General features: G+C 38.2%; 2 protein-coding genes across 4 annotated transcripts in view; one reads left to right on the top strand and one right to left on the bottom strand.

The window, feature by feature from the left end:
• CCDC175 (coiled-coil domain containing 175) overlaps positions 1-1,516 on the top strand; it is a 63,581-nt gene extending 62,065 nt beyond the window's left edge. Inside the window, exon 20 of the mRNA XM_032405223.1 lies at positions 686-1,516. Coding sequence (XP_032261114.1) covers positions 686-777 — 92 coding nt within the window. The 3' untranslated portion in view covers positions 778-1,516. The remainder of the gene's footprint in view (positions 1-685) is intronic.
• Positions 1,381-27,748, bottom strand: JKAMP (JNK1/MAPK8 associated membrane protein). 3 transcript variants are annotated; one of them, XM_032405219.1, is made up of 7 exons: positions 27,648-27,748; positions 25,157-25,248; positions 24,445-24,599; positions 16,903-17,109; positions 14,607-14,788; positions 10,340-10,416; positions 1,381-2,069 (listed from the first exon to the last, which is right to left on the bottom strand). In XM_032405219.1, exons 1-7 carry the CDS (start codon positions 27,649-27,651, stop codon positions 1,851-1,853), a joined length of 936 nt encoding a protein of 311 aa, XP_032261110.1. In that variant the 5' UTR covers positions 27,652-27,748; the 3' UTR covers positions 1,381-1,850. The 3 variants fall into 3 exon arrangements, with proteins under 3 accessions (XP_032261110.1, XP_032261111.1, XP_032261113.1); XM_032405220.1 differs by having other exon boundaries at positions 25,157-25,230; positions 27,648-27,735; XM_032405222.1 differs by lacking the exon at positions 25,157-25,248 and having other exon boundaries at positions 27,648-27,739.
• Between the last annotated feature and the right edge of the window lie 20 nt (positions 27,749-27,768).

The following is a 27,768-nucleotide window of genomic DNA, read 5'->3' as shown; positions in this document are numbered from 1 at the left end:
GGCAGGACCCAGGCATGTTTTAGGCCTCTCTCCAGTGGGCTCCAATGGGCAGCCAAATCTTGCAAACCAACAGTTTTAGACAAATATATAACCATGTAATTGTTAAATTTATCAATTGACCCAAATTAATCAAAATATTTTGACCTTTAAGTTACCTATCCAGCACTGGTTAGCAAATAATTACCATGCACTATAGCAGTGAGAGTTGTAATGCCCTATAAGGATCTAAATAAAAACTGAACAAAGCTGAGTAGGGTGATTTGTATTTTTAATGATCACGATTTAACAGATCATTTAGTAACATTGGCAACCATAGTTGCTATGAATTGTTCTGGTCTTGTTCTTAAAGCAAATGCAGATACATATTTAAGTATTCCTGAAACTGTTTGCATTTGAAGAATTATAATTACTTGCATGATTTTTTCCTCTTGCATATGCATTTTTCTGCTAGAATAGGAGATCAGAGAAGATAATTAATTGTTAAAATGGCTCCAAATGTAGAGGGACAGATATGGTCCTGGTAATCAGATACATGGCTCCCTACGCTTCCCTTCCCCATACCAAGTCCCAGATTATACAACTGTCCAATTGAGGATTCTTTGGGAAATTTAGAATTTTAATGTACGCTAACAACAACCCAAACTTGTGTGACATACACAGAATTTTCACATTTTTACTCCTACAGAAAAGAAGAAACACATTTCTATCAAAAAAGTCCATCCCCCGGGGGTTGAATGTACTATGAAAAACATTAACAAAGAAAAACTAACAAAATAACTTCAAGGCTACACCTGCTGTGAATTTAAAAGGCAAAAACAAAACTACAAAACAAGTGAGTGCACTTTCATATTTTGCAGTGGTCAATGGATGTCTTAAGTTGATTAACAAACCTGCATAATCCCCACTAAACAGAATCGGTAAATAACCTTCTAAACAATACAGATGGATAAAATGGTCAGATTATTAGGTTAAGTGCCTAAAACTTTATTTTGCTCCCATATGAATCTCTCAAAGGCTTCCGGGCATAAAAATCGCAGCGCACACCTATCAATAACTAACCACAGGAAAACTATATATTGTATATATTTTGTATTTAGGTTAAGAAGGCATCAGTTGTAAGATGCATCCTAATTCAGAGATGTCACAATGTGAAAAAAGTTTCAGGATCAATAAAATATGGCACTGTGTATATATCCTTCAACAATGAGACCAAAGAGGAAGGGACTATGTGAATACATGTATTTATTCATTTGGGAAAGAACTACTCCTCTTACTACTTAATAGTCTGAATTATTTCCACAATAAATGTCAACATCTGAGATTTTTTGTAGTTAAGCATTTTATTGTTTTTCTTAACAGAAACAATCAGAAGATGTCTTCAAACTACTTATAAACAGAAAACCTGTTATATAAATTATACTCTTTTTATCAAAATACTGTATTGGTAAAAATAAATAACAAACAACATACTTCATTTCCATGTTTGCTATCAGACCCACAAGGTATGTTTGTCCTTGTAATTCATTATACTTGAAAAACAAACTGAAATACAACAGACTAAATACAACATGCACAATTAGGCCAATGCTAAGGATTTCAGATTATACTTGTCAAGGTATAGAGAAACACGATTTTGCTTTAAAGAATAACTAAATTGTTGCCGGAGGCGAGTGCTTCCTAACATGCTTATAGTGTCACAGAGTGCTAAAGTATACAGTGTATTATACTACGTAACACACTACTACAGCAGTTTGTATTTTCCAAGTCTAACCATAAAGTCTGTTAAGTCAAAAACAGAACCCAATCTTACCTCCATGGACAACAGAAGAGTATTAATGCATTTTACACATTCAGTGTCCATTGGCTCCTTCGGAGAGTATCCGTGAAGGCTCGGTAAATTTTGCCGTGAACAAGTAAAAAAGAGCTGGTGTGGGTACCAAAGCCAAAAGGGGTAAATCCTGCTCGAGTTTATCCACTCTGGAAATGGATATTATTCCATAGGCGTGAAGTAACCAGTGGCTGAAGAGAACAATAAGTCTTTTCTTTCTCACCAGAAGATCATAGCAGTTCTATATAATTTTATAAAAGAAAACAAATTATTGGGCTGAATAAGCTAGATAATTTATTACATCATAATTTAAAATGCATTATTTGTTGGGAAGATGCAGAACAGGAAGATCCTGAGCTCTTCTCATCCCATGGATTCATTGAGATAAAACCATCAGTGCAACTAACTCTGAAAATGACCCAAAGACTGGCAGCAGAAGACTTTCCACAGTTAATTGTAGAGAGGAGGCCACATCGAAAAGGGCAAGAAGGGTGGGGACATGGTTAGGAACTCAGCCCTGAGAGAGACTAACCAGAAGAAACCACATGATCAGACCCCACACCAGCAACCCTAGGCACAGGGGTCCAGCACTGGGAGAATGAGTCCCCCAGCGGGCCTTAAGAGTTTTTTTTACAATCAGCGGCACTTAGCTCCAGGAGAGCCAGAAGATAACAGAGAAACTGAGTACTCCCAGCCATTAAAGAGCCAGCATAACAGGTAAGTGATGAATCACTAAATTCTACTCCTGAAACCAATATTACACTATAGGTTAACTAACTAGAATTTAAATAAAAATTTGAAGAAAACAAAAAAGAGCCAGCCTAACCACCTAGCAGAGACACAGCACAGAAGCAGCAGTTTGAAGAGCACCAGGGGTATATGTGAAGGAGGTTTACTAATCTCAGAATGTGCACGGTAGGGATCTTTAGGAAACTTCTCCAAGAACAAAAGAACTAGCACATATCCCGACCTCGATACCCAGACACTTGCAGGAACCAGCAGCACACTCTCCACCTAGCTTGCTAGCAGCACACCCAACCCGTGTTCTCTTGCAGATTCACTCAGCAGGTACCTTCCAAAGTAGCTCCTGCCCCCACACACTCTGCAAGCAACCCCGGGAGAGATGGCACCACTCCAAAGTGGCTCCTGCCCTGGGAGAGGGGAAGAGAATCACATACGCCAGTGTGCCCCAAATCCCAAGAGCCAAACCTTATAACCGAAAATGCAGAGGAAGTACCCTGCCGATCAGTGCCACGGTCGCTGCAACAGACTGGGGACAAGCATCTGGTGTGACTGTCAGCCCCACCAACCAGCAAAAACCTCTCAAGGGACAGGGAAGGGAGAGCAGTGCCCTGGAGAGTGGTGTAACTGCAGCCCCAACAGACGGAAGGGGGGCAGGCATCAGGTCTGACTGCCAATCCTGCCCAGCTACAGGCCCTCGGGGGCCCGACTGACATCTTAACAGCACAGCGACCAAACCCTGCCTGGTGTGCCCTGAGCAGGTGAAGGAGGCCATTGCAACTGACTGGACTGAAGGCAAACACAGCTCAGCCCCAACAGCAGGGCCCATGTACCCCACAGAGGAGACACCCCTGAAGCACCTGGTTCTGGTGAACAGGGGGCACTGCACCACAGGACCTCTTCATAAGGCCACTACTTCCAAAATCAGAAGATGTAGCTGACTTTTCTAATTCAAAGAAAAAGACAAAATGAGGAGACTGAGGAATAAGTCCCAAATGAAAGAGAGCTAAGCAACATGTCTGATAACTCAAATAATGGTCATAATTGAGCGGAGGATCTCAGTGAGACCTTCAATAAAGAGATAAAAAATATAAAACAGAACCAGTTGGAGATGAAGAACTAATAACTGAAATGGAAATTACACTAGAGGGAATCAATAGAGGAAGGAGAAGAACAGATCAGTGATCTGGAAGACTGGTGTAATGGAAAGCAGCCAAGCTGAACAGCAAACAGAAAAAAATGTAATAAAAAATGAGACTAGGTTAAGGGAACTCAGTGACACCATCAAGCATAATAATATTCACATAATAGGGATCCCAGAAGGAGAGAGAAAAGGGACAGAAAATTTATTTGAAGCAATAAAAGCTGAAAGTTCCCTAATCTGGGGAAGAAAACAGACATCCAGACGCAGGCAGCACAGACAGCACCTAACAAAACCCAAGACACATAATAATTAAAATGGCAAAAGTAGTGATAGAGATTTTACAAGCAGCAAGAGAAAAGAAAGCAATTACACATAAAGGAAACCCTGTAAGCCTATCAGGTGATTTTTCAGCAAAAACTCTGCAGGCCTGAAGGGAGTGGCACAATATATTCAAAATGCCTAAAGAAAAAAAACCTGTTACCAAGAATACTCTATCCAACAAGGCTGTTATGCAGAATTGAAGGAGAGAGAGTTTCCCCAACCACTAAACCAGTCTTACAAGAAATGTTAAAGGGAATTCTTTTGAGTAGAAAAAAAACCCATAATGAGTAAGAAAACTATGAAAGGAAAAAATGTCACATGCAAACATGTAATTAAAGATTAACCACATATAAAACCAGTATGGAGAGTAAAATGCAAAAACAGTAAAATCAAATATATCTATAAAAATCAGTCAAGGGACTCACAAAAGGAAGTAGAGTAGGACATCATATACATAAAACATGGCGGGGGTGGGGGGTAAAAATTTAGCGCTTTTAGAATGGGTTCAAACTAAAGTGACCCACAACTTAGTAAGACTACTATACACATGAGACGTTATATATGAATGTAATGGTAACCACAAATCAAAAACCTATAATACATATACAAATAGAAAGGAATCCAAGCATAACACTAAAGGCATCAAACCACAGGAGAAGAGAAAGAGGAGCAGAGAACTACAAAAATAACAGTAAAACAAGTAACAATGGCAATTAGTATATACCTATCAATAATTTGAGTATAAATGGACTAAATGCTACAATCAAAAGACATAGGGTGCTGAATGAATAAAAAAACAAGCCATCTAAGTGCTGCCTTTAACAGACTTCAGACCTAAACACATGCAAGATTGAAAGTGAAGGGAACGAAAAATACATCATGCAAACAGAAGTTAGAAGAAAGCTGGGTTAGCAATATTTATATTGGACAAAAAAGACTTTAAAACAAGGACCGTACCAAGAGACAAAAAGGATACTGGATACTACATAATTATAAAGGGAACAATCCAACAAGAGGATAGAACAATTATAAATATGCACCCAAAAAAGGAGCACCTAATACATAAAGGCAACTATTAACAGACAGGAAGAAACTGACAGTAATACAGTAATCGTTGGGGACTTCAATACTCCACTTACATCAATGGATACATTATCCAGACAAATCAACAAGGAAACAATGCTTGTGAATGACACATCAGACCAGATGGACCTAAAAGATATATTCAAACATTCCATCCAAAAACAGTGAATTACACATTCTTTTCAAAGCGTGCATGGGATCTTTTCCATAATGGATCACATGTTAGGCCCCAAAACAAGTCTCAATAAACTTAAAAAGGTCAAAATCATATCATGCATCTTTCCAACCACAAAGGTATGAAACTAGAAATGACAATAAAAAGTCTAGAAAGAACACAAATACATGGAGGCTAAACAACATGTTACTAAATGATTAATGGGTCAACCAAGACACTAAAGAGGAAATCAAAAATACATGAGACAAATGAAAATTACGATGGTTCAAAATCTTTGGGATGTAGCAAACACTGTCCTAAGAGGGAAGATTATAGCAATAGAGGCCTACCTCAAGAAATAAGAAACATCTCAAACAATGTAACCTTACCCTTAAAGGAGCTAGAAAAAGAACAAAGCCCAAAGCCAGTAGAAGGAAGAAAATACAGATTAGAGCAGACATAAATGAAATAGAGATTTAAAAAAAAAAAAAAATTGAACAGATCAGTTAAACCAGGAGCTGGCTCTTTGAAGATCAACAAAATTGATAAACCTTTAGCCAGACTCAGCAAGAAAAAAAGGTCTCAAATAAAACTAGAAAAGGAGGAGAAATAACAGACACCACAGAAATACAAAGGATGTTAAGAGAATATCATGAAAAATTACATGCCAATAAATTGGACAACTTTAAAGAAATGGATACATTCCTAGAAGCATATAACCTCTCAAAAGTGAACCGGGAAGAAATAGAAAACTTGAACAGATCAATTACTATCAATGGAATGGAATCCGTAATCAAAACACTCCCAACAAAATAAAGTTCAAGACCAGATGGCATCACAGGTGAATTCTACCAAACATTTAAAGAAGAATTAATACCCATTCTTCTCAAACTACTTCAAAAAATAGAGAAGGAAAGCTTCCAAATATAGTCTATGAGGCCAGCATTACCCTGATAACAAAACCAGATAAAGACACCACAAAAAGGGGAAACTACAGGCCAATATCTCTTATGAACATAGATGCAAAAATCCTCAACAAAATATTGGTCAACCAAATGGAACAATAAGAAATTATTCTCCACAATCAAGTGGGTTTTATTCCAGGTGGCAAGGGTGGTTCAGTATTTGCGAATCAATCAACATGATATATCACATTAATGAGAGGATAAAAACCATAGCATCATCTAAACAGATGCAGAAAAGGCATCTGACAAGGCACAACATCCGTTTGTGATAAAAACCTCTCAACCAAGTTAGTCTAGAGGGAAGGTACCTCAACATAGTAAAGGCCGTATATGAAAATCCCACAGCTAACATCTTACTAAATGGTGAAAAACCAAGGGCTTTTCCTCCAAGATCAGGAACAGGACAAGGAGATCCACTCTTACCACTGTAATTCAACAGAGTACTAGAAGTTCTAGCCACAGAAACAAAAAGAAATAAAAGACATTCAAATTGGTAAGGAAGAAGTAAAACTTCCACTATTTGCAGACGACATGATACTATATACAGAAAACCCTAAAGATGCCACCAAAAAACTACTAGAATTGATAAATGAATTCAATGAAGTTGCAGGATACAAAATTAATGAACAGAAATCTGTTGAATTTCTATACACTAATAACGAAGTAGTGGAATGAGAAATTAAACAATCCTATTTACATTGTACAAAAATAATAAAACATCTAGGAATAAACTTAACCAAGGAAGCAAAAGACCTGTACTCTGAAAATTATAAAACACTGATGAAAGAAACTGAAGGTGACACAAACAAATGGAAATTCCATGCTCATGAATTGGAAGACCCAAGTGTTAAAATGTTTATACCACCCAAAGAAATCTACATAATGCAATCCCCATCAAAATAGCAACAACATTTTTTTACAGAACTAGAATAATCATAAAATTTGTTTGGAACCACAAAAAATCCTAAATAGCCAAAGCAATCTTGAGAAAGAAAAACAGCTGGAGTTATGACAATCCCAGATTTCAAGATACACTACAAAGCTGTAGTAATCAAAGCAGTAAGGTACTGGCAAAGAAAGAGACACATAGATCAGTGGAACAGAATAGAAAACCCTGAGATAAACCCATGCATATATGGTAAATTAATCTAGGACAAAGGAGGCAAGAGTATATACAATGGGGAAAAGACAGTCTCTTCAATAAATAGTGCTGTGAAAACTGCACACCTACATGCAAAGGAATGGAACTGGACCGCTTTCTTACCCCATACACAAAAATAAACTCAAAATGGATTAAAGGCCTAAATGTGAGACGTGAAACCATAAAGTTCCTAGAACAAAATAGGCAGTGATTTGACATTGGCTACACAGGTCTCCTCAGGCAAGGGAAACAGAAGCAAAAGCAAAGTATTGGGACTACACCAAAATAAAAAGCTGTTACACAGTAAAGGAAACCATCAACAAAACAAAAAGGCAACCTAATGAAGGGGAGAAGATATTTGCAAGTGATATATCTGATTAGGGATTAATATGGGTATGGATATATATATATATTAATATGGATGTGGATACATATATCTCCTATAACTTCTACAACTGAACACCCAAGAAACAATCTGATTAAAAAAATGGGCAGAGGACTTGGACAGTTTTCCCAAAAAAGACATACAGATGGCCAACATCACTAATCAGGGAAATGCAAATCAAAACTACAATGAGATATCACCTTACACTTGTCAGAGTAGCTAAAATCAAGAACACAAGAAACACACGTTGGTGAAGATGTGGAGAAAAAGGACCCTCGTGCACTGGGAATGCCAACTGGCACAGCCACTGTGGAAAACAGTATGGAGGCTCCTCAAAAAACTAAAAATAGAATTACCAAATTCTGCTACTGGGTATTTACCCAAAGAAAATGAAAACACTAATCTGAAAAGATATGGGCATTCCCACGTTTATTACAGCATTATTTACATAGCCAAGATATGGAAGCAACCCAAGTGTCCATGGATAGATGAATGGATAAAGGTGTGGTACATATAAACAATGGGATATTACTTAGCCATAAAAAAGGATGAGATCTTGCCATTTGCAACAACATGGATAGACCTAGAGGGTATAATGCTATGTGAAGTCAGTCAGTCAGAGAAAGACAAATACCATATGATTTCACTCATATGTGGGATTTAAGAAACAAAGGATAAAAAGGACAAAAACAAAAGAAAAAAGACTCAAATACAGAGAACAAACTGGTGGTTACCAGGGGGAAGTGGGTGAAAAAAGGGGATTAAGAGTACACATGTCGTGATGAGCACTGAGTAATATATCGAACTGTTGAATGATTATATTGTACACAAACTAATATAACACTGTATGTTAATACTTCCAATAAAAATAAATGTACTGTTTCCACACAATAACCTCAGAATCACACAATGTTTGACCTAAAAAGGACTCAAGAAATTACTCAGTCTAGCCACTACACTTTACAGATGAGGAAACCGAGGCTCCCGACAGCCATAATAAACATTCAGGGGCAGCACCAAAACAGGAGCCCATGTCTCTCAATTCTAGTCCACATCACCATTCAACCCTGGAAACACTATGGTTTCTTCTGAGAGATATGAACTAGAAGGGAACTCCACATGATGTGCCTTCTTCCTGCCCTGATCCACTGTAGCTGAGTCTTATAGGCAGGAAGTAGGAGGTATATACACCCAACTTCCTCAATCTCTAGTATTCTTGGGAGTCTGCTGCCTGGATAATTAGAGGGAGCAGAAATGACATGTGAACAGTCTGATTTCCTTTAATCTTTAAACAGCTCTCTAATATGTAGAAATTGGAGGGAACAAGTTATTATAAAAGTAATATCTAAAAGTGCTAATAAACACACTAAAATGTAATTTGCAGTAGGTTACCAACCCTCTCTTATTAAATGACTCATCAACTCACCTAGAACTAGATTTTCTTTTCCTGATTGAGGTCCCTATTTCTGATTCATTATAGAGTGCTAACTGAAGTACATGAACATTTTATATAGGAGAGATTCCTGAAGCAGAGATATGTTTCAAGCTAATTTAACTATCCATGGTATAGATAATAAATAAAAATTCAAAAACTTCATTTTATTGAAATATCCAATCATTTCCTCCCTCAAGTCTTTCCTTAGAGTGGATAAAAGTGACAAAATGAATTTGCTTATCTTCTTTAAACATGCTGTATTGTTGATTAAAGATTACAAAGGAGAAATGGAGATAGTATACAAATGAAAAGATCTGAATCACCATAAAAATATTCTGTCTAGTTCCTCTACTATTATTCTACCTGAAAGTCATTCCCTCTCATTCTTTCACTAATGTAACTTAACTTTCTCTGGGTTGAATTTTGTGAAAGAATTATGAGACAGCACGTATCTTATCAACAGTAGTATGCACCTGAAGACTGTGCCGAGGCACTAGATTAGCAAGCAACACTTTTATTCCTTTTAAGTTAAAGGAATAACTCAAAGAGTTCTAACAGTGGCCTTTCACTAAAATACTAAAAAGAGGCACAAAATGGAGATCTCAAAATAGGAACAGTATCAAAACTAATGTGACTATGACATTATTTCCAAATCACCAAAATATTAGAGTGCAAAAGTAGAAACATCCATAATCAAGAAAATAAAATTGGGAACAAAGTATAGAAGAGTACAAAATGTATATAATTACTGATGACTGTCAGTGTTGCCATTGTAAAATAAAGTGTAAAATTAGTTCTATATACAATTAAGCATTTCATGTTTCCTTCAAAATAGTATTAATAACTTTCAACATTTCAATAATAAACATTTTCTATGTGGGTAAATTATGTGAAATGATTGTTTTTTCTCCAACATGCTGGATAGTTGAGCCTACTACTGCATAATTTCCCAAGCAAATACAGTCCAATATACAACCTTTCATAAACTTAAGCTAAAAGCTACTGAGTGCCATCAATTAGCCAACCAATTAGCCATTACTAAATCAATCAGTTGTACCATATCATATGTACTATTCTCCTATTCAGTTATTAAAATCTATTAAAAAGAAAAACCTTTAACAAAGGAAAAAAAGATTTCCTACCTCTATTTCAGAAGCTGACATGTACACAGCCAGAGTAACCAAAGATAATACTAATATAATGTATGGGAAGGCATAATCTGAAAAACAAACATTGGTATAATAATGAAAATTAAATTTCCTGAATAAACCATCAAAAAAATTCAAACAGTATAATTCTCCCCATAGGTGAAAACTTTCTCAACCAGTCCTATGAGAGACTTAAGTCCTAATGCCCTAAGGCAGGGGTCAGCAAGCTTTCTGTAAAGGGCCAGATAGTAAATATTTTTGGCTTTGCGGGCCATACACTCACTGTCTCAATCACTCAAGTCCCCACTGTAGTGGAATACAGCCAGACAATACATAAATGAATGGGTGTGGCGATGTCCCAATAAAACTTTAGGGATAATAAAATCCAAATTTCACATAATTTTCACATGTTAAGAACTACTACTCTTCTTTTTTTTCTACTGTTTAAAAATGTAAAACTATCCTTGGCCCAGCTTTGAAGATCCTACCTTAAGGCATCCATTGAATGTAAAGAATTAACTTCTGTCTGCATCTAGAATACTAGTATGCACCAAACTTGGGAGGATTGAGAAAGTAATTACTCAAATAATTTTGTTTTGTGGTCCAGATGGAGGACATTGGTTAGAAAAGCTATACAGTTTTAATTACTCTTTAGAAAAGTTCATGTATCAATAAACCTCAAAGGACAAATGGATCATTCAGTGTTCTTTATGTCAAAATTCTAGATATGTCTACTTCAAAGTTTTCCTTATAAAATACTACCTTTCTCTTAAAATGTTTTCAATTTATTTTTTTTAAAGATTCATTTATTTATTTGACACACACAGAGAGAGAGATATCACAAGTAGGCAGACAGGCAGGCAGAGGGAGAGGGAGAAGCAGGCTCCCCGCTGAGCAGGGAGCCCCATGCAGGGTCCGATCCCAGGACGCTGGGATCATGACCTGAGCCGAAAGCAGACGCTTAACCGACTGAGCCACCCAGGTGCCCCAAAATGTTTTCAATTTATAGCACACTAAAACAAATGAACAAATTGAGAATAAAATCTTGAATTATTTTTCATATAATTATTTGAAAACAACTTCAATTTATGAAACCTCTAATCATTCTACATTGCAGTGGAACCCATCTGGAACAATTTCAAATGTTAATTCAGAAAGCAGAAGCCAGAAACTCTGACTTATCTGTACGGGCCCAATTCCAACTTACTAAATAACTGAATGCCTTGTTTGACATTTAGAACATTTTACTTCATAGACAGCTATTAGGTCCTCAGCCAACCATTCAAAAAAAAAAAAAAAATCCCATTTAATTTATAAACAATGTTGCTAATGATACAAATTTAAGACTGAGTAGTAAAAAGCCATCTAAGTTAAAAAAAAAAAAAAAAAAAAAAAAAAAGGGAAAGGAAGTTTCTAACAAGGCCCAAACTTGTGGGTAGTACACGGTGGTCTTGGGCTCAGGCATGGTTCTTACTCTAGAGTGTAAAACAATTTGAGATTTTGAGGAACTAGGCCTTGGGGTAAGGCCTGAGAATCTGCATTTTAGTTCCCCTAGTGGTTCAAATGCAGATCACACTTAAAAACTGGCTTCAATAATTCCAAGCAGGTAAAATTTGTCACAGACCTCTTCCTAATAACTCCAGTGTCTGTCTCCCTAGACCCAGGTAGCTTAAGCTACCCGAAGCCGCTTGCTGCTCTACTTGCTCAGACACAGCTCCTTGTTATGTACAGAATGTTTGTGTCCCCCAAAATTCTCCTGCTGAAATCCTAACTCGCAATGTGATGGTATTTGGAGGTGGGGCCTTTGGTAGGTGATCAGGACATGAGGGCAGAGCCCTCGTGAATGAAATTGGTGCCCTTACATAAGAGAGCCCCCCCAACTTCTGCCACATGAGGACACAGTGGGCTCTTATCCAGACACATCTGCTGGTGCCCTGCTCTTGGACTTCCCATTTTCCAGGACTGTGAGAAAAAAATTTCTGTTGTTTGCAAGCCACCTCGTCTATGGTCCTATTATAGCAGTCTGAAGTGACTAAGACACCCCTACAAACCAAAATTATCTATTCTTTTTTTTTCCAATATAAAATTACGAGTTGGTATGATATCCTCTGTGACTAATCTCAGCAGACTGCATAAATTTATATTTAGTGCAAATGAACACTAACTCCTTGATCCTCACAACGAATGTGTTTTGAGCAGAGGCTTGTTGACAAAGCCCGATCTGATCTGATGTTCAGTGTGGGAAAAAGCAGTTTTCAGTACAGGCAGCTCCAGTACATGAAGCACCGGGATCTGGCAGTCTCCCTGGGCTAATGTCCCAGACCCTGGCCCACTTTCCACAGCTTCTTCCCCTCGAGAGGTTCTACACAAGAGCACCACCTGGAGTCTAGGACACAGGGTGCGGGCTGACAATTCCTAATCTTTCCAGCCTAGACAGCTCTCCTAAGCGCCAGACTAGTATAAATAACTAACTGTACTTTTGTGAATATTCCATAAACAGCTAAAACTGGATTCACTTCTCATCAACCTCTTTTATTTGCTTCTTCTAATATCTGCTTTTTTTTTTTTTTTTTTTTTTTTAAAGATTTTATTTATTTATTTGAGAGAGAGAGAATGAGAGAGAGCACATGAGAGGGGGGAGGGTCAGAGGGAGAAGCAGACTCTCCGCCGAGCAGGGAGCCCGATGCGGGACTCGATCCAGGGACTCCAGGATCATGACCTGAGCCGAAGGCAGTCGCCTAACCAACTGAGCCACCCAGGCGCCCCTAATATCTGCTTCTGTTGCTCTATTCACCAGTTACTCAGTCAGAAAGCTACTCTATCATATTTTCCTCCTATTCCCTCACCCCTATGTTTAATCAGTTACCTAGTTTAGTTAACTCTATCTCAAAATACTCTCCATTCCCAGTGTTTCTCTGCTTTCGGCCAGACAGTCAGACTTGGCTAGCAGCAATAACCTCTTAACTGATTCCCCAGGTCCTCTTCCCCCACCAATCCGTCTTCCACACTGCTATCAAGTTCTCTCTCCAAAATGCAAACCTAGGCATGTCACTCTTCTGCCTAAAATCCTTAAAGAGTAGGTCTCTATTCCCTAGAGCAAGAAAAGCAACCTCAAACACCTACAGAGGCCAGCCAGGCAGGTAAATAACGGAAGTGGGCCAAATCCAAGAAAACAGGGAATGGTAGGAGCTAGAAGGAACTACACATTTTCAAATATTTTATGCAGGCCAACTGAAACAATACATCTGTAAACTAGAATATGAGGGATAACAGACCTCTGACTAGTCTCCAATTTCCTCTTCCCTTGGCTCACCTTCCCAGCGCCATCCTCCTCCAGAACCAAATTCATTACCACACTACATAATGATGCCAATCTTTCCTAGTTCCTTTAGGCCAGAAGCCTTGCCCTCTGTACCCCAGTAGGCTTCATGTAAAAGATGGCATCTAACATCCCTGCAATATTCAATGTCACATATTCAAGTAAGTACTATACTACATTCTCTCAGCTACTTATAGCTTTCCTACTAGTATGTCAGTCCTTTAACAACTTTTTCTTAATCTTCTTTTGAGTCAAAATTCAGTCTAAATAGTTGCTGAATAAATGAATGGCTATATTAAAATAAAGAATATACTGAGGATTCTTTTACTGTACCTAAAAGGCTTTAATAAAGGAACTCAAAAACTGAAGACATAACTTAATGATAATATATGTTAGTATATATTATCAACAGTAATTTCTAGGGCGCCTGGGTGGCTCAGTCGTTGAGCGTCTGCCTTCGGCTCGGGTCGTGGTCCCAGGGTCCTGGGATCGAGTCCCGCATCAGGCTCCCTGCTCGGCGGGAGACCTGCTTCTCCTTCTCCCACTCCCCCGGCTTGTGTTCCTGCTCTTGCTGTCTCTGTCAAATAAATAAAATCTTAAAAAAACCCCAAAAAACAGTAATTTCTATTTATTATATGCAAAAACAAGTTCGTTTTTTAATTTATACTCAGGTTTTTAAAATATTCCTACTTATATTAAAAGCTTCAGATTCAAAGTATTCTTTAAATAGAAATCAGCTTTGATTAGTTTGAGAATATCTATTCCATTCCAAGAAGCCCATTTTTAATTTTTTTTATAAGACTGATTATGTTTTAGCAAAAATATATATTTTCAAAGATTAAAAAAACGATTTTAAAGAAAAAGATCCAAAATTATACTTAGAGAAAATACTGTTTATCACACATAAAAATATATTTCATTGACTTGACCCATCAAACTTACATAAAAGGCCTCCGCCAACTGCCTGAAGCACAGTTAAAATTGGAAAGAAGTAAAGTGCAGCATAAATACTTTTAAATCGATCAGACTTTCCTAACCCACAGGCAATCTTCTTTACCAGAAGGGGTCGGAGCAGCATCATCAATACCAAGCAGAATGCATAATAGATAAATACAATGGTGTATCTGTAAAATAAAACAAGGAATTGTAACACTGAAAATATGTTTCAAAATACCTATTACTGATTAATTTAAAATAAAAAATGCTAAAGATTTAAAAAGTGTATTAAGCCAACCTATTAACTCATAAGGTTTTAGTAATGTAAATATTTTTATAGTAAGTTTCTAATAATAGAAATTTGCATGCTTTTCCATGTCTCATCTAATCAAGTTCCCCTCAAAACTACAATTATCAGTAAAGTGTCTTGGTATTTTTCAATTTGTAAGGAACTAGGCTATATATACCAATGGAGAAAATAGCCTGCATTAGTCAATGTTAATAGTGTTCCAAAGGCTTCTGATAATTTTGTGCCATTACTTTTTGTTGACTCACAAAAGAAAAAAATTTCTATAACTTTTGGTAGTCCTGCAGCTTTAAGTTTTGTTTTTTTTTTTAGTAATCTCTATGCCCAACCTGGGGCTTGAACTCAAAACCCCGAGATCAAGAGTCACATGCTCCTCCGACCGAGCCAGCCAGGTGCCCCGGGTAGTCCTGCTGCTTTTTGAAAAGTTTACCCCAGTCTGGCCATACAGTTACATTTAAATAGCTATGTAAAGTAAATAATATGTATAAACCCAATGTTGATACCATAAAATTTTCTCATAATTTTCAAAAACCACTGTTCTGTAGGATTAATAAAACAAGGCAGACAGGCCATGGCACAGTGACTACTGCTAAAGCTGCGGAGAAAAAAAATATCTACTTAATTCAAAGATGGTGAACATATCCTGATCAATGAAGTTTTGTGAGGAGGCTGTTATGGCCGCAGAATGAGGGCCAAGAGCACCTATTTGCCGTCTCTGTTCTAATCTTAGTATTTGTTGACTCCCCTACTATATGCTTTATGGATAGTATAAAAAACACCTATATATGTGCACCAGCAGTAAATGAATATGATTTTGTTTCAAATAAGATAGTTATATATGATATCTGATTCCCTTTTTAAGCTCTCTAAATAGGACCAGGTCAAGTTCTGCAGTCCCCTGGATAGTATCTGAGAAGAGAATAATCGAAGCTGAGAGCTTTAGCTCTATGACACCAACCAAGAATGCATTATCGGTCTTTTATATACAGTCTTGTATGTAAATTTTATGTATATATAGAGACAGACGGCATATATACAAGAAATAAATAATTTACAGGGCTTAATGGTAGACAGGTAGAAAGAAGTTCCTATCTCTGTATCTGAAATTTTGTTTTTTTTAAATTACCTTTTTACATTTGTGCAAGTGTTTTTCACACTTAGTACTCTTAAGAACCTGCATAAAAAGGGTTATTTTCTTGAGCATATTATGTAACGGTAACTTGCTATAACTATGAGAATGTAAATACCAGACTCTTCTTTACACCTTCACCAAGAAAAACACATCAAAATGAACACAAGGAGAAATTCTAAAAATGTAGTAGTCTGGGATAGTATTATACAGAGTCTTATGAATTTGGTATTTTTAAAACAAAACATTCTCATGGAAATTATAAACATTTGTTTTGGAAAAAAACAAAAACAAAAACATTAACCCAAGCACTCTAATTACAATGCCAGCTACTATTTTATTAAGTGCTTCCTGTATGTAAGGCACTGCACATGGTATCTGATATGTGCAGACTTATTTAATCCTCACAATCACCTTATAAGGTACCATTATTCCCATTTTTACCAACAGGAAAGCAGAAGTTATGAGAGGCTCTTAACATGGTCACATTAACACAGCAGCTCAGGATTCAAACTCATGCCTGTTTTTACCTCTCAAGCCCATACTCTTTCCTCTATGTCAGATACTCCTTCTCTGTTGCATATCATAAAGATTTTCCTTATAACTCCCTTTTAAAGAAACAGATATTGCTTCTTTTAGAAATGCTTATACACACTTCAACACCAATACAAAAATACTTTCACTTGTATTATACTAAAATGTATTTCTACTCCCTTCTATTAGGGAGTATCCTTCAAGAGAAGAAAATCATTTCTCTATATCTCCCCCAGTGCCTGGAAGCCATTTTTCAATACTCAATCTGTTGAAACAAATAAAATCTGTAATTACCATTTTTTAAATGATCTTCAGTCTATATAAATACTTACAGCGGGTAAACAGCTTCATGAGTACAATGCACTGTGGTAACATAATCGGGACTTGGGTTGTAAAGCATTGTGTACCAATCAGAAAGCATCAGTACTCGACATGAACGGATAGAGAGAACACCAACCGGATCACTCACAAGTAAGGTGACGATAGCTGCCATACTGCATTCGAATAATGCAGTGATGTGCTGGAAAAGTGCACTGGAACTAGGAAAACAAAAGAAGCACAATTACCAGAAAATTTTCAGTATTTCAATGGCTTTTAAGAAAACCTGTATGTTTCAAAACATGGATTCTAAAAGGAAATTTTAACTGATAAATCTCGAAACTAAAATATCCTCTAAATAGGTAAGAAAAGTCAAACATGAAAACCACTTGAGAAGAGTTTAACCTTCTGGACTAAAAAGGGATACGCATCCCAGATAACACTGTGCCAGTATTATCTAAAATGTATAGAAGAGCAGAAATTCAGGGCTTCCTTTATCTTTAGTGACTTGCTAAACTGTTAAGAATGTCTTAGTTATCCTATGCATCATTTTAAATTATCTTAAATATAAAAAGCACATAAAAGCTTATATATAATATATATTAGTTATAAAGTATAATAATACAGTAAACATTATAAGCTCATCATCTAACCCAGTAACTAGAACATTAACAATCTATATTTACCTCTGTTCCTTCCTCATTCCCACTCCTGGCTCTCCCCAAAGAGGTAACCATTATACTAAGTTGTCTTTATCACTTTTTCTGAAGTTTTTATTCCAATTAGATTATGTTTCAAAACCACTCTGTCTAGTTTTGTTTTTTTTAAAAGATTTATTTATTTGAAAGAGAGGGAGAGCACACATGCACATGTGAGCAGGGTGGCAAAGAGAATCTCAAGCAGACTCCCTACTAAGCATGGAGCCTGACACTGGGTTCAATCTCACGACCCTGAGATCATGACCTGAGCTGAAATCAAGACTTGGACACTTAACCAACTGAGCCACCCAGGTGCCCCAAGTTATGCTACTTTTTAAGCACTATAAAGTGATACTCATCTTGAGATTTTTTTCCCATTCAAAATTACATTTCTAAGATTCATCCATGGCATTGCTTATAGCTGAAGTTCACTCATTTTCACTGCTGTGTAATATTCTACTGTGTGCCCATTCCATTGTTTATCCATTTGCTTTTTTAGTTAAGTATGTTGCCAATGTCTTCCTCTCAGTTTATAGGCTGAATTTTCACTTTCTTGTGATATCTATGAACAGATGTTCTAAATTTTAATATAATTTATCAATTTTTAAATTTCTGGTTAGCATTTTAATGTTCCAAGGAATCCTTATTCTGAGAAAAATATTAACCTATGTTTTCTTCTAAAAGTTTTAAGGTTTTGCTTTTCACATTTAAATCTTTCACTCACCTAGAATGGATTAGGTAGGTGTGACTAGATTTTCCCACTTGGGTATCCCAACTGTCCCAGCAGCAGCACTGAGTAGCTTACTGTCCCTCCTACCCCCCACCCTGCCCAAATTGCCACACCACTTCTGCCATCCAAGTTTCATAGATAACTGGTCTGTTGTTAGGTTCTGTATTTTGTTCCTGGGTCCATTTTTATCCCTGAGACAAAAGAATATGACAATAATTCTTGATATTACATTCTTCTACTTCTTCAGTGGTCTTGCCATTCTTGGGCCTTTGCACTTCCATATAGATTTTAGAATTCGCTTGTCATGTTCCACAATATGAATCCAATGTAGCTTAGCTACCTTGGTCTTAGCTATCTCACAATACCATGGTACTATATATGAAATATAGGGAGACAACTGATCCTGTATATTTATCTTCCAGCCAGCCTCTTTAGGAAACTCTCTTATTATTTCTATTATCTAGTCTACAGATGCCTTTGAGCTTTCTTTCTGAACAATGTTTCAGTTATCTATCACTGCATAGCAAACCACCACCACTGATTATTTCTCACTAGTCTGCGGTTTGACTGGGCTCACCTGATCAGCCCTATCTGTTCCATGTGATACCAATCTGGGATGCAGTCATCTAGGGAGGCCTGACTGGGCTGCCGTGTTCAAAATGACTAACCCGTGCGGCTGGAGTAGATGTCAGCTGTCGGCACAAAGGGGGCTGCTGGCCAGAGCACCATGTGGTCTCTTATTTTTGGTGTTCTGCAGTTTAATTTTAGTGTGAACAGGTGAGAATTTCTTCCTATTTATTCTGCTTGGAATGTGTTTTGCTTCCCCAGGAGCAATTCTGCAAATCTGTTTTTCACTATGTCTGTAGAACCCGAAGCTAATAGATCTTTAATTATTGGCTCTCCTTCCTTTTCTCTACTTTTTCTGAAGACTCTGATTAGAAACTATGCACAAAGAGTTAATAAAACTTTTCCTCCGTACATGAGATTCTGACTTTCAGTTAACTCTAGCTTAGTTCCTCTGGAAGCCTGATATGTGTAAAATGTCGAACTTTATTGCCAGGTAACATTGCTTAGGATACAAACAACCCCTTGATTGGTAAACTGTATCTGGATTGGGAGAACTATAAATAAGCAATAAATACCTGATGGGGACACCATGGTCCGGCTTTCTTGAGTTCAGCGATTCTTGTAATTGGCATGTCCCTTGCAGGACTCTGGAAGCTATCCTTACAGAGAGGTTACAGAAAGAATGGCTCCTTTAGGGCATAAGACCTTAAGCCTGGACTCCCACACCCACTCAGTGTGGATTTTACCTTCCTGCAGCTGAACTCAACTGCTTCAAAAGCTGACGCTGCCCTGCAGGCAAGCTGTGCTCTTCCGGGCAGACTGGTGCTCGGTATGACCTACGGTAGTCTCTGAAGTCTGAATGTCTAATTGAACCTAGGTGCATTCCCAGCAGGAATCAAAGACACACATTACAGCTTCTCATTCTATGCTCCATTGCTCTTAATATATTTCACATTTTCTATCTCCCTTTCTCTCAGCATTGCATTATTTCTTCAGATACATGTAATTCCTAATTCACTAATTCTGTCTTCAACTGTTTAATCTGCTGATTGATCTACCATTTTTTAAATTTCATTTCTAGAAGTTCCTTTTGTTTTTTAAACCAATCTGTTCATTCCCAGTAATCTCTTGTTGACTCTTGGAGGTCTTTAGGACTGCATCCTTTATTTCTTTAAGCACTACAAAGGTAGCAGTTTTATACTGTGTAGCTGAAAGTCCCTTATCTGCAGTCCTTTGGAAGTGTAACTACAGTGTTGGTTATGTCTACCCACTCACAGTCATCGTGTTGATTTTATTTGGTTCTCATGGAGTATGAGGTCGTTAATAGATATTAATGAGTAAGATTTTTATGGGCCTAAACTGAGAATGGGGGAAGCTTTCCAGCAAAGAGGATCTGCTGCTTTTGTCGGCAGCCATGCCCACCACTACCCTGGGCTTCAGCCTCTTGAGAGTCCAGGCTTCGCACCGCTGCCTCCGTTCAGCACCTGCCGCTGTCGGCAGTTAACCACAGGCAGCGCTCCCATTCCTACTGTCTGCTCTGTCACTCTGGCCCCAGCTTAGGGTGGGCTTGTCTATTCTTGGAGATCTCCCCTGCCTCCAGTGAGACCAGCAAGCTCTTAAATAGTATGTCTTTTCCAAACTTCAGTTATTTCTTGCAGGAGGGTCACCTGGAGCTCCTGATTAGCTCATATTGTTGGAAAAACTCCTGCATGATTTTACACAGATGGAAACGGTGAATACGTGAACATTTACAATTTCATATAATTTAATATTTTGCTTCCTTATAGAATTCATGTTTTTAGAAACAACATCCCAACCTCATCATTTCTTGCTATTACTTCAGTAACCTTATTAATCTCTTCTCATCATGCCCCCTTTCAATCTGTCTGCAGCCAACCACATGATCTTTACAAAACAAAACTGGATTCTAAAACTCCCCTTCGTAGAGTCCCGTCTTGTGTTTCAGGAAAAATACTCCTTACCAGCATTATTTTCCACACCTCCTGGCCATGCCACATTTCCTTTCTCCTCACGCCTCCACACATGTGGGCATGCTTCTCTCACCTATCTGGCAAGCTGTGTATCCGTCAAGATCAGCTCTGGAGTTATCCCCAGGTCTTATGAATCTTTCCTAAGACTCTTGTAGTCCCAAATCTCTTTATAACCCGGTCTCATTTAGTCCTTATTTCTCACAGGACCCTCAGCTCTCATTTCTTGATTACACTGTGCACTTTTTTGCCTCTATACTTTTGCACATCTTTTTCCTGCTGATAGACTTTTTCTTCAATTCCTATCAAAATCTATTCACTTTTCAAAGTCCAGCTTAAAGTCAGTTTTTTCTTCTGTGACAGCGCCCTATTCTGAGAAGGCAAAATTAACTTCTTTCTTCTTCATGCCAGCCTATTACAGAACCTCACAAATACTGTGATGGCTTTTCTATCTCATCCACTGTACCGGGAGCATCCACGTTTCAGTCATCTCTGAATCTTGCAACCCAGTACAGCATCTGGCACATTGCAAACATCCCTAGTGATTGCTGAATACATTCTAAAAGTTATAAATTATATAAAAAAAAAAAATCACATAAGAAGCACAGCTTCTGACCATACTGCATAAAAATATGTAATTCTGCTTATCTTTGCCCTGACCTTAAAGAAAAACAAATTTAATACTAAACTCTGGGGAAAGCAAGAGTACCAGAAAAGAAAGGTTTTTTTTTTTTAAGATTTTATTTATTTATTTGACACAGAGAGAGAGAGCACAAGCAGGGGGAATGGCAGGCAGAGGCCGAGGGAGAAGCAGGCTCCCCGCTGAGCAGGGAGCCTGATGTGGGACTCGATCCCAGGACCCCGGGATCATGACCTGAGCCGAAGGTAGTCGCTTAGCCAACCAAGCCACCCAGGCGCCCAGAAAGGAAAGTTTTGATGAGAGTCTGGCCCATGCATTCTCAATAGGTGACTTCACTCCTAAGAGGGCAAGAATTGGTTCTTGGGGATAAAATAATCTTACATTTGTTATATATAGCACATAGATGCATACACAACATAAACAAATAAGCAGTATATTTATGACATTAAAATTTCATGGGGGGGGAGGTGGAATTTGAAAAAAGTATCTAAAAAGGCTCCTTATTTAAGGAAGTGACAATGAATAAAAGGTTGAGAAACACTGGTCTAGCCTCAGACAGCTAGGCCTCTACTTCCTTGAGTATAAGGGCAACATCTCAGGAAAATTCAAGAGATGGCTCTTGTGTTCTTTGCTGCCAATTTCCTAGGCAAAGCACACGTAAGTTATGCAAACTCCTTCTTTTTAAACCCACCTGCTTTCCTGCCTGAGAACTACTCACTCCTCTGCTCTACCCTCAAACCAAACCCCACCTCTGCTCCAAGACTGTCCCTCAAAACATATCTGATGTTTTAATTCAAATGCATTTGGGGAGGTACATCTCTATACCCCCATCTTTCCCTGCTTACGGCTGAGAAGTTCCAACCAACTAGCTGAGCAATTATTCCACTTTAGCTTTCAGTTTATCACGTCTCCTTTCTTGCCCTCATCTCTCATCATTCTATAACAGAAATTAAAAGATGAGAGCTACTTTTTAAAAAACCTTTTTACGGATCCATCTGAAAAAGAACAAAGGCTTTTCCAATATAAATAATCAGCCTGGATTTATTAGGTGGGATCCAGAAAACTACTAATTCTATTTCCATCAGCGCATCCTTTCCATTTCCATTCACACTACTGGAATCTGGCCATCCCTACTTGGAAACAGCCTTCTAATATGCCGCACCTCTCACCTACCCTCTATAGAGATTACGTTTCTAAAATTACACAACCAGTGATGCTACTTATTTAAGCCAAAACCTTCACCAATAAATCATGCACTCAGCAAATACTAAATGAGCATCTGTTGCGTGCCGGCTGCCGTGCTGGTCTCTGGAGAGTCCATGGAGAACAGAGATGGCCACTGCCCTCACGGACTTCTAGTTGGGAGATCGGAGCAAACTAACCTAACTATAGATTGTGCTGAGTGCTAACTACAAACCCAAAACAATAAAATGAAGAATGTTATTAAAAAAGAAAAATAAGGGGGGCAGACCTACTTTAAACTGGGTCAGGGAAGGCCTCTACAACAACTGAAATCTGAAGGAAAAGGACAGCTAGGTAAAAAGTTGCAGTCAGAGGGACAAGAGAGCATCTGAGGCAGAGAAGAGCTGGCGAAAGGGAAAGGACCTAAGGCTGGAAAGATGCTGAGAAGTTAGAGGAATTAAAAGCCAGTAGGGCTGAAATGTACTAATGTGGCTCCGCATTCCCAGTATAAACTTCACATCCTCATCAAGAACCTTCACATTCCAGGGGCATCTGGGTGGCTCAGTCGGTTAGGAGACTGACTTGTATTCAGCTCAAGTCATGATCTCAGGGTCCTGAGATGGAGCCCCACATCAAGCTCTATGCTCAGTGCGGAGTCTGCTTGTCCCTCTCCCTCTGCTCCTCCCCCTGCTTGCATGATTGCACTCTCTTTCTCACAAACGAACCAACCTTCACATTTTGGCCTCAACCTACTTTTCCCACTCTCCTGTTTATTACCTTTCTTTGATGTGCAATCCACACTCTGACCACCCCAGACTACTTCCAGTCCCACCTAAAACACAGCACACATTTTATACCTCCATGCCACTGTTCATGCTGTTTCCTCTGCCTAAAATGTTTTTTTGAAGTCTTTCAGATCACATCAGGCACAATTTATCTCTTCTATTCTTTGTGATTCTAGGGCATTTTGCTCATAGTGCTTTTTTTAAAGATTTATTTATTTGAGAAAGAGAGAGAGAGCAAGCGTGAGCGAGTGCAAGCTGGGGGAGGGGAGGAGGGAGAGAGAGAATCTCAAACAGACTCCACTGAGCACGGAGCCTACACGGGGCTGGATCCCATGACCCTGAGATCATGACCTGAGCCAAAATCAAGAGTCGGACGCCTAACCCACTGAGCCACCAGGCACCCCTCATAACACTTTTATACACTTGTTTATACACTTCTAAAACTGATTTATAATTAGTTGTATACACATTTGTCTTCTCTACAAGATTACGAGTATAAACCACGTCAGTTATTTCTGTACCTCCTCCCCTGATCTTCTAAACATAAAACACAGGGCTCAATAAATGCTTGTTGGTTTAACGTTCTGGTATCAGTTTTCATAATTAGGTTGCAGCTATATCATTTTAACTACATTATACTAGGTTACTAGTATTAAATCAAATCACGAAGTATTTGTTCTATAGCAATCAGTTTGGAATCATAACCAATTCTTTGTAGAAAACCCATAAAGATTGTAATTGAGAAATGAAAAACAATTCCTTCAAGATCATTTAGAGTAAAACAGAAGATATTTCCCTTTATATTACTGAGGCATACCCTATCCTTAAGTTTTCTTGCCACAGTCAAAGTCATCAGAATATAAAGCAAAAACAGGTTCACTACAAGTATAATTATTTAATAAGGCCTTCTAAATGATCATTATTCCAACATCAGTCCATCCAGATACATTCATAGAAAGTGCTAACCTCTTTTTCCCCGAGTACCATTCGATGAAGAACCAATGTAAAACAAGAGGAAGCATAGCCATAAATCCAAGATACAGCCAATCATAAAGTTCTGGAGACTCTGTGCATGGCTGACAGTATTTCTGTGCATTTGTTCTCTGTCCTCTTGGACACACCTACAATATAAAAACAATATTTTATGTACAGATATTTTTTAGAACATTAATATCCCCAAGTCATTCTATAAAGACATCCCATTTCAGTTTAAACATGTACACATGTGCATCTTTTAGAAATAAAAAAGAAAGTGCATATGTAAAAGAAATCTACATTGTTATTTGGTGTATCTGTAAACACTCTTTTAAAAGATTCCTTTTGCTAAGTTACAAATAGTTGACTAACATTAAATGATAAACTTAGTTAATAACGCTATATAAAAATAATTACAGAGAAAAGTTCTGAGTTTTAATGTTAACTTACTGCCCGTCACTGCACTATAGCATTAATAATTAGAAATTATAAAATTTTAAAATGTTTTAAAAAATACTTAACTGTGACTGTCAAGAAAAATGTATTATAGACAATACAACACAGATAAGAATTTTATTAATGCCTCATATTTTTATAAATTAATGAGTATACTGAAGAAAAAAGATATTCTACATGTGAAAATATTTCAAAAGCAAAAAGATTTTAGCAATGAAAGAGCATACACATGTTAATTAAGACTTACCCCACATTCTCCATATATTTCAGTTGAGCCATTTTTAAATAATAGGGTCTTCCCACAGTAAAGTCCAAGGCATGCTGGTTGAATATCGACAGCTTTTTAAAAACAAATGCCAGTAAAGTAACATCTTTTGTGATTATAAAAAATAATGTAATAACAGTTGAAGTACTTGGCAGAAATATCTCAACACAGTTGTTAAAAATGGTACGTATTAGACAAAAGTCTCGATGCACTTATTTTTAAACTTAAATTTCCCCTTTTACACTGTGCCACTGCAGAAAGTTATACCGAAATCTTGTTGTTAATGCTATTCCTTATGGTTAAGACCCATCAACCAGCAAAGTGGGATCTATCCCCAGAATTCAAAGCTTAACCTGGTATGTCTCCAATGGCTCCAGCAGCTAGTCCCCCTTGATTAGATGGTCTAGACTTTTGCACTTCCATTTTTTAATTAGAAAACTAATAATAGAGGATCACCACCCCTATTTTGCCCAGTCAGAACATTAAGTGTGCACACATACAACACAGAGACACACACAAAATATCACCTTCGTTCATAATAGAACACATTTTAATACCAGAAAAGCAATAATTTCAAAATAAAGGGCAGGCCTTTAAAGTAAATAAATTCACCTTTAGAAAAAGATTACTACATTGTCCTAACTTTGTCATTTTTGTTGAGGACAGGGGAAAATTTCATCAAGGCTGTCACTGGGCCTCTGACCAATATTGGGGAACTACCTTAGAATCAACCCCCTGCTCTCAAGGCGTGGGCAAAATAAAAAGCAGCTTTCTTCACAAAAAAACCTCAGTGCCTGCAGATTGTCTCTGACCTCATCAAGAAGTTATTAAAGGAGGTTGTTGTTTTTTTCATCAGAGACATCTGATTTTCCTTCGTTCATTGATTCACTTACTCAATAAACGTGCATTAAGTATCAGATTCCCTGGCTAGGAACTTCTAAAGATCCGCAGAGCAACATAACAAGAGTTCCTGCCCTCAAAGAACCTAAATCCAAAACAACTGTGATCAAATGTGAATTAATTTGGAAAATTATGCATTTTATGACTATTGTAGGGGTCAAGGAGCAGGCTCCCAAAATGTGCCATTTTGGCATATTATTTTAAATAAAAGTTACTTAAGAAACAACAGGGGCAAAGACACTGAGACCTCCTCCGTTCCCCTGAAAGCAGTAAAGAGATATCCTTATTACCAGCGATAATGACTTTAAAGTCAAAAAAGCTGCAAAAATAAACCTTGTTACTTTTTTGCTAATCTTAGCCCAAACACCTGTTTTCCTTTTCCCATAAATTCCTCACAAATTTATTGCCTCTGTCAATAATGTATAAAGAACTGCCTGCATTGGTCATTTCTTTAAGTCTTAGTTTCATAATTGGGCCTCCACGCACACATAATAAAACTTGGTGGTTGTTTTTTTCTGTTAATCTGTCTCATGTGAACTTAATTTTTAGTCCAGCTGGAAGACCCTAAAAGTAGAGAATTTTTCCTTCCTTTCACTATTCTTGAATAATTTCCCTAATTCTTCATGAATTCACAATAGAGACTGCTTAGTCCACAATGTCCTTTCTCCTTTCAAATTCAAGTAGACTTTTGATTTCTTTCTCCTTGTGCTGCTGAGAAACAATACAAAGAGCACTGGCCAAAATGTTTCAAGTTAATATTTTCACTTTTACCAAATTTCTGAATTTTTAAAACCCATGGGTTTCTTTACCTTATTTGGCATATACTTTTTAATCAATTGTAATCAGTATGTCCTAAACTACTAACAGACAAATATGAACTGTTTCAGAGTTTTTGAGAAGACAGAAGTGAAAGAATTGGAGGCTTCTTCCACATGGTTTTTGCATCCAGTAGCTGTTTAATAAATACACCTGAATGTAAATAATCTAAAGTTCTCAAAACCCAAGGCCTGAAAATCACCAAAGTGAAAGCAACAGCTCATCACCGACCAAAACAAAACCAAGGCTCCCCGTGTCCGTTCAATTTCCCCTCCCATTTCCCTTTACTGGAGGGTGGCTAAAATTTTAAGACTTTTTTTTGCAACGGTCTTGCCCTTTGTGAAGGGCCCTATAAACAACGTCTGATGCAGAAGCGGGCGACCTCACCAATTAGTTTCCGCCCCCTTTCCTGTTTGTTGGCACTTACTGACGCCCGCTGTTTAAATTTTGAAGTCTACCCTCACGAATGCTAAACAAAGGGACTGAAGTGACCTCTTGAACACAACCAAGGCCTGGCCTTTTGCCCTGGCACACACAGCCCGCCTCCCCTCTACGGCGTGTCTCCTCCGCAGCCCGAGGGGGCCGAGACCACCCCGACCCCGGGAGGAGATGACGGCCCGCCCGAGACGGTGCGAGCCAGGGGCAAGGATGCGCCGCTAACCGGAGGCCGCCCCCCGGGGCACAGCCCAAAGCCGCCAGCGTGGGGAAGAAGCAGGGACTAAGACAAACGGTTTCCGCGACCTCGGCGACCACTCACCCATGGGCCGCTTGCAGGTTTCCCTGAAGAAGCTCCGGGATCAGCCGCCGGCAGCGCCCGGACATCCGGGCCACAGCCGCCTCGGAGCCTCCGCCTCCTGGTAACCCGGGCGACCACCCGA

Source organism: Phoca vitulina, unplaced genomic scaffold (genome assembly GCF_004348235.1).
Source record: "Phoca vitulina isolate PV1807 unplaced genomic scaffold, GSC_HSeal_1.0 scaffold7, whole genome shotgun sequence".
Lineage (NCBI taxonomy): Eukaryota > Metazoa > Chordata > Mammalia > Carnivora > Phocidae > Phoca > Phoca vitulina.
Note: the sequence above shows the minus strand (reverse complement) of the source record. Positions and strands in the feature narration are given on the sequence as shown.

Bases quoted from the DNA above. Each gene is read 5' to 3' on its own strand.
- JKAMP (XM_032405219.1), bottom strand. The intron at 17,110-24,444 runs GTTAGCACTTTC...TTGTTTTCCTAG, and splicing joins TGGTACTCGGGGAAAAAGAG to TTCCAGTGCACTTTTCCAGC. The intron at 14,789-16,902 runs GTAAGTATTTAT...TTTATTTTACAG, and splicing joins CATGAAGCTGTTTACCCGCT to ATACACCATTGTATTTATCT.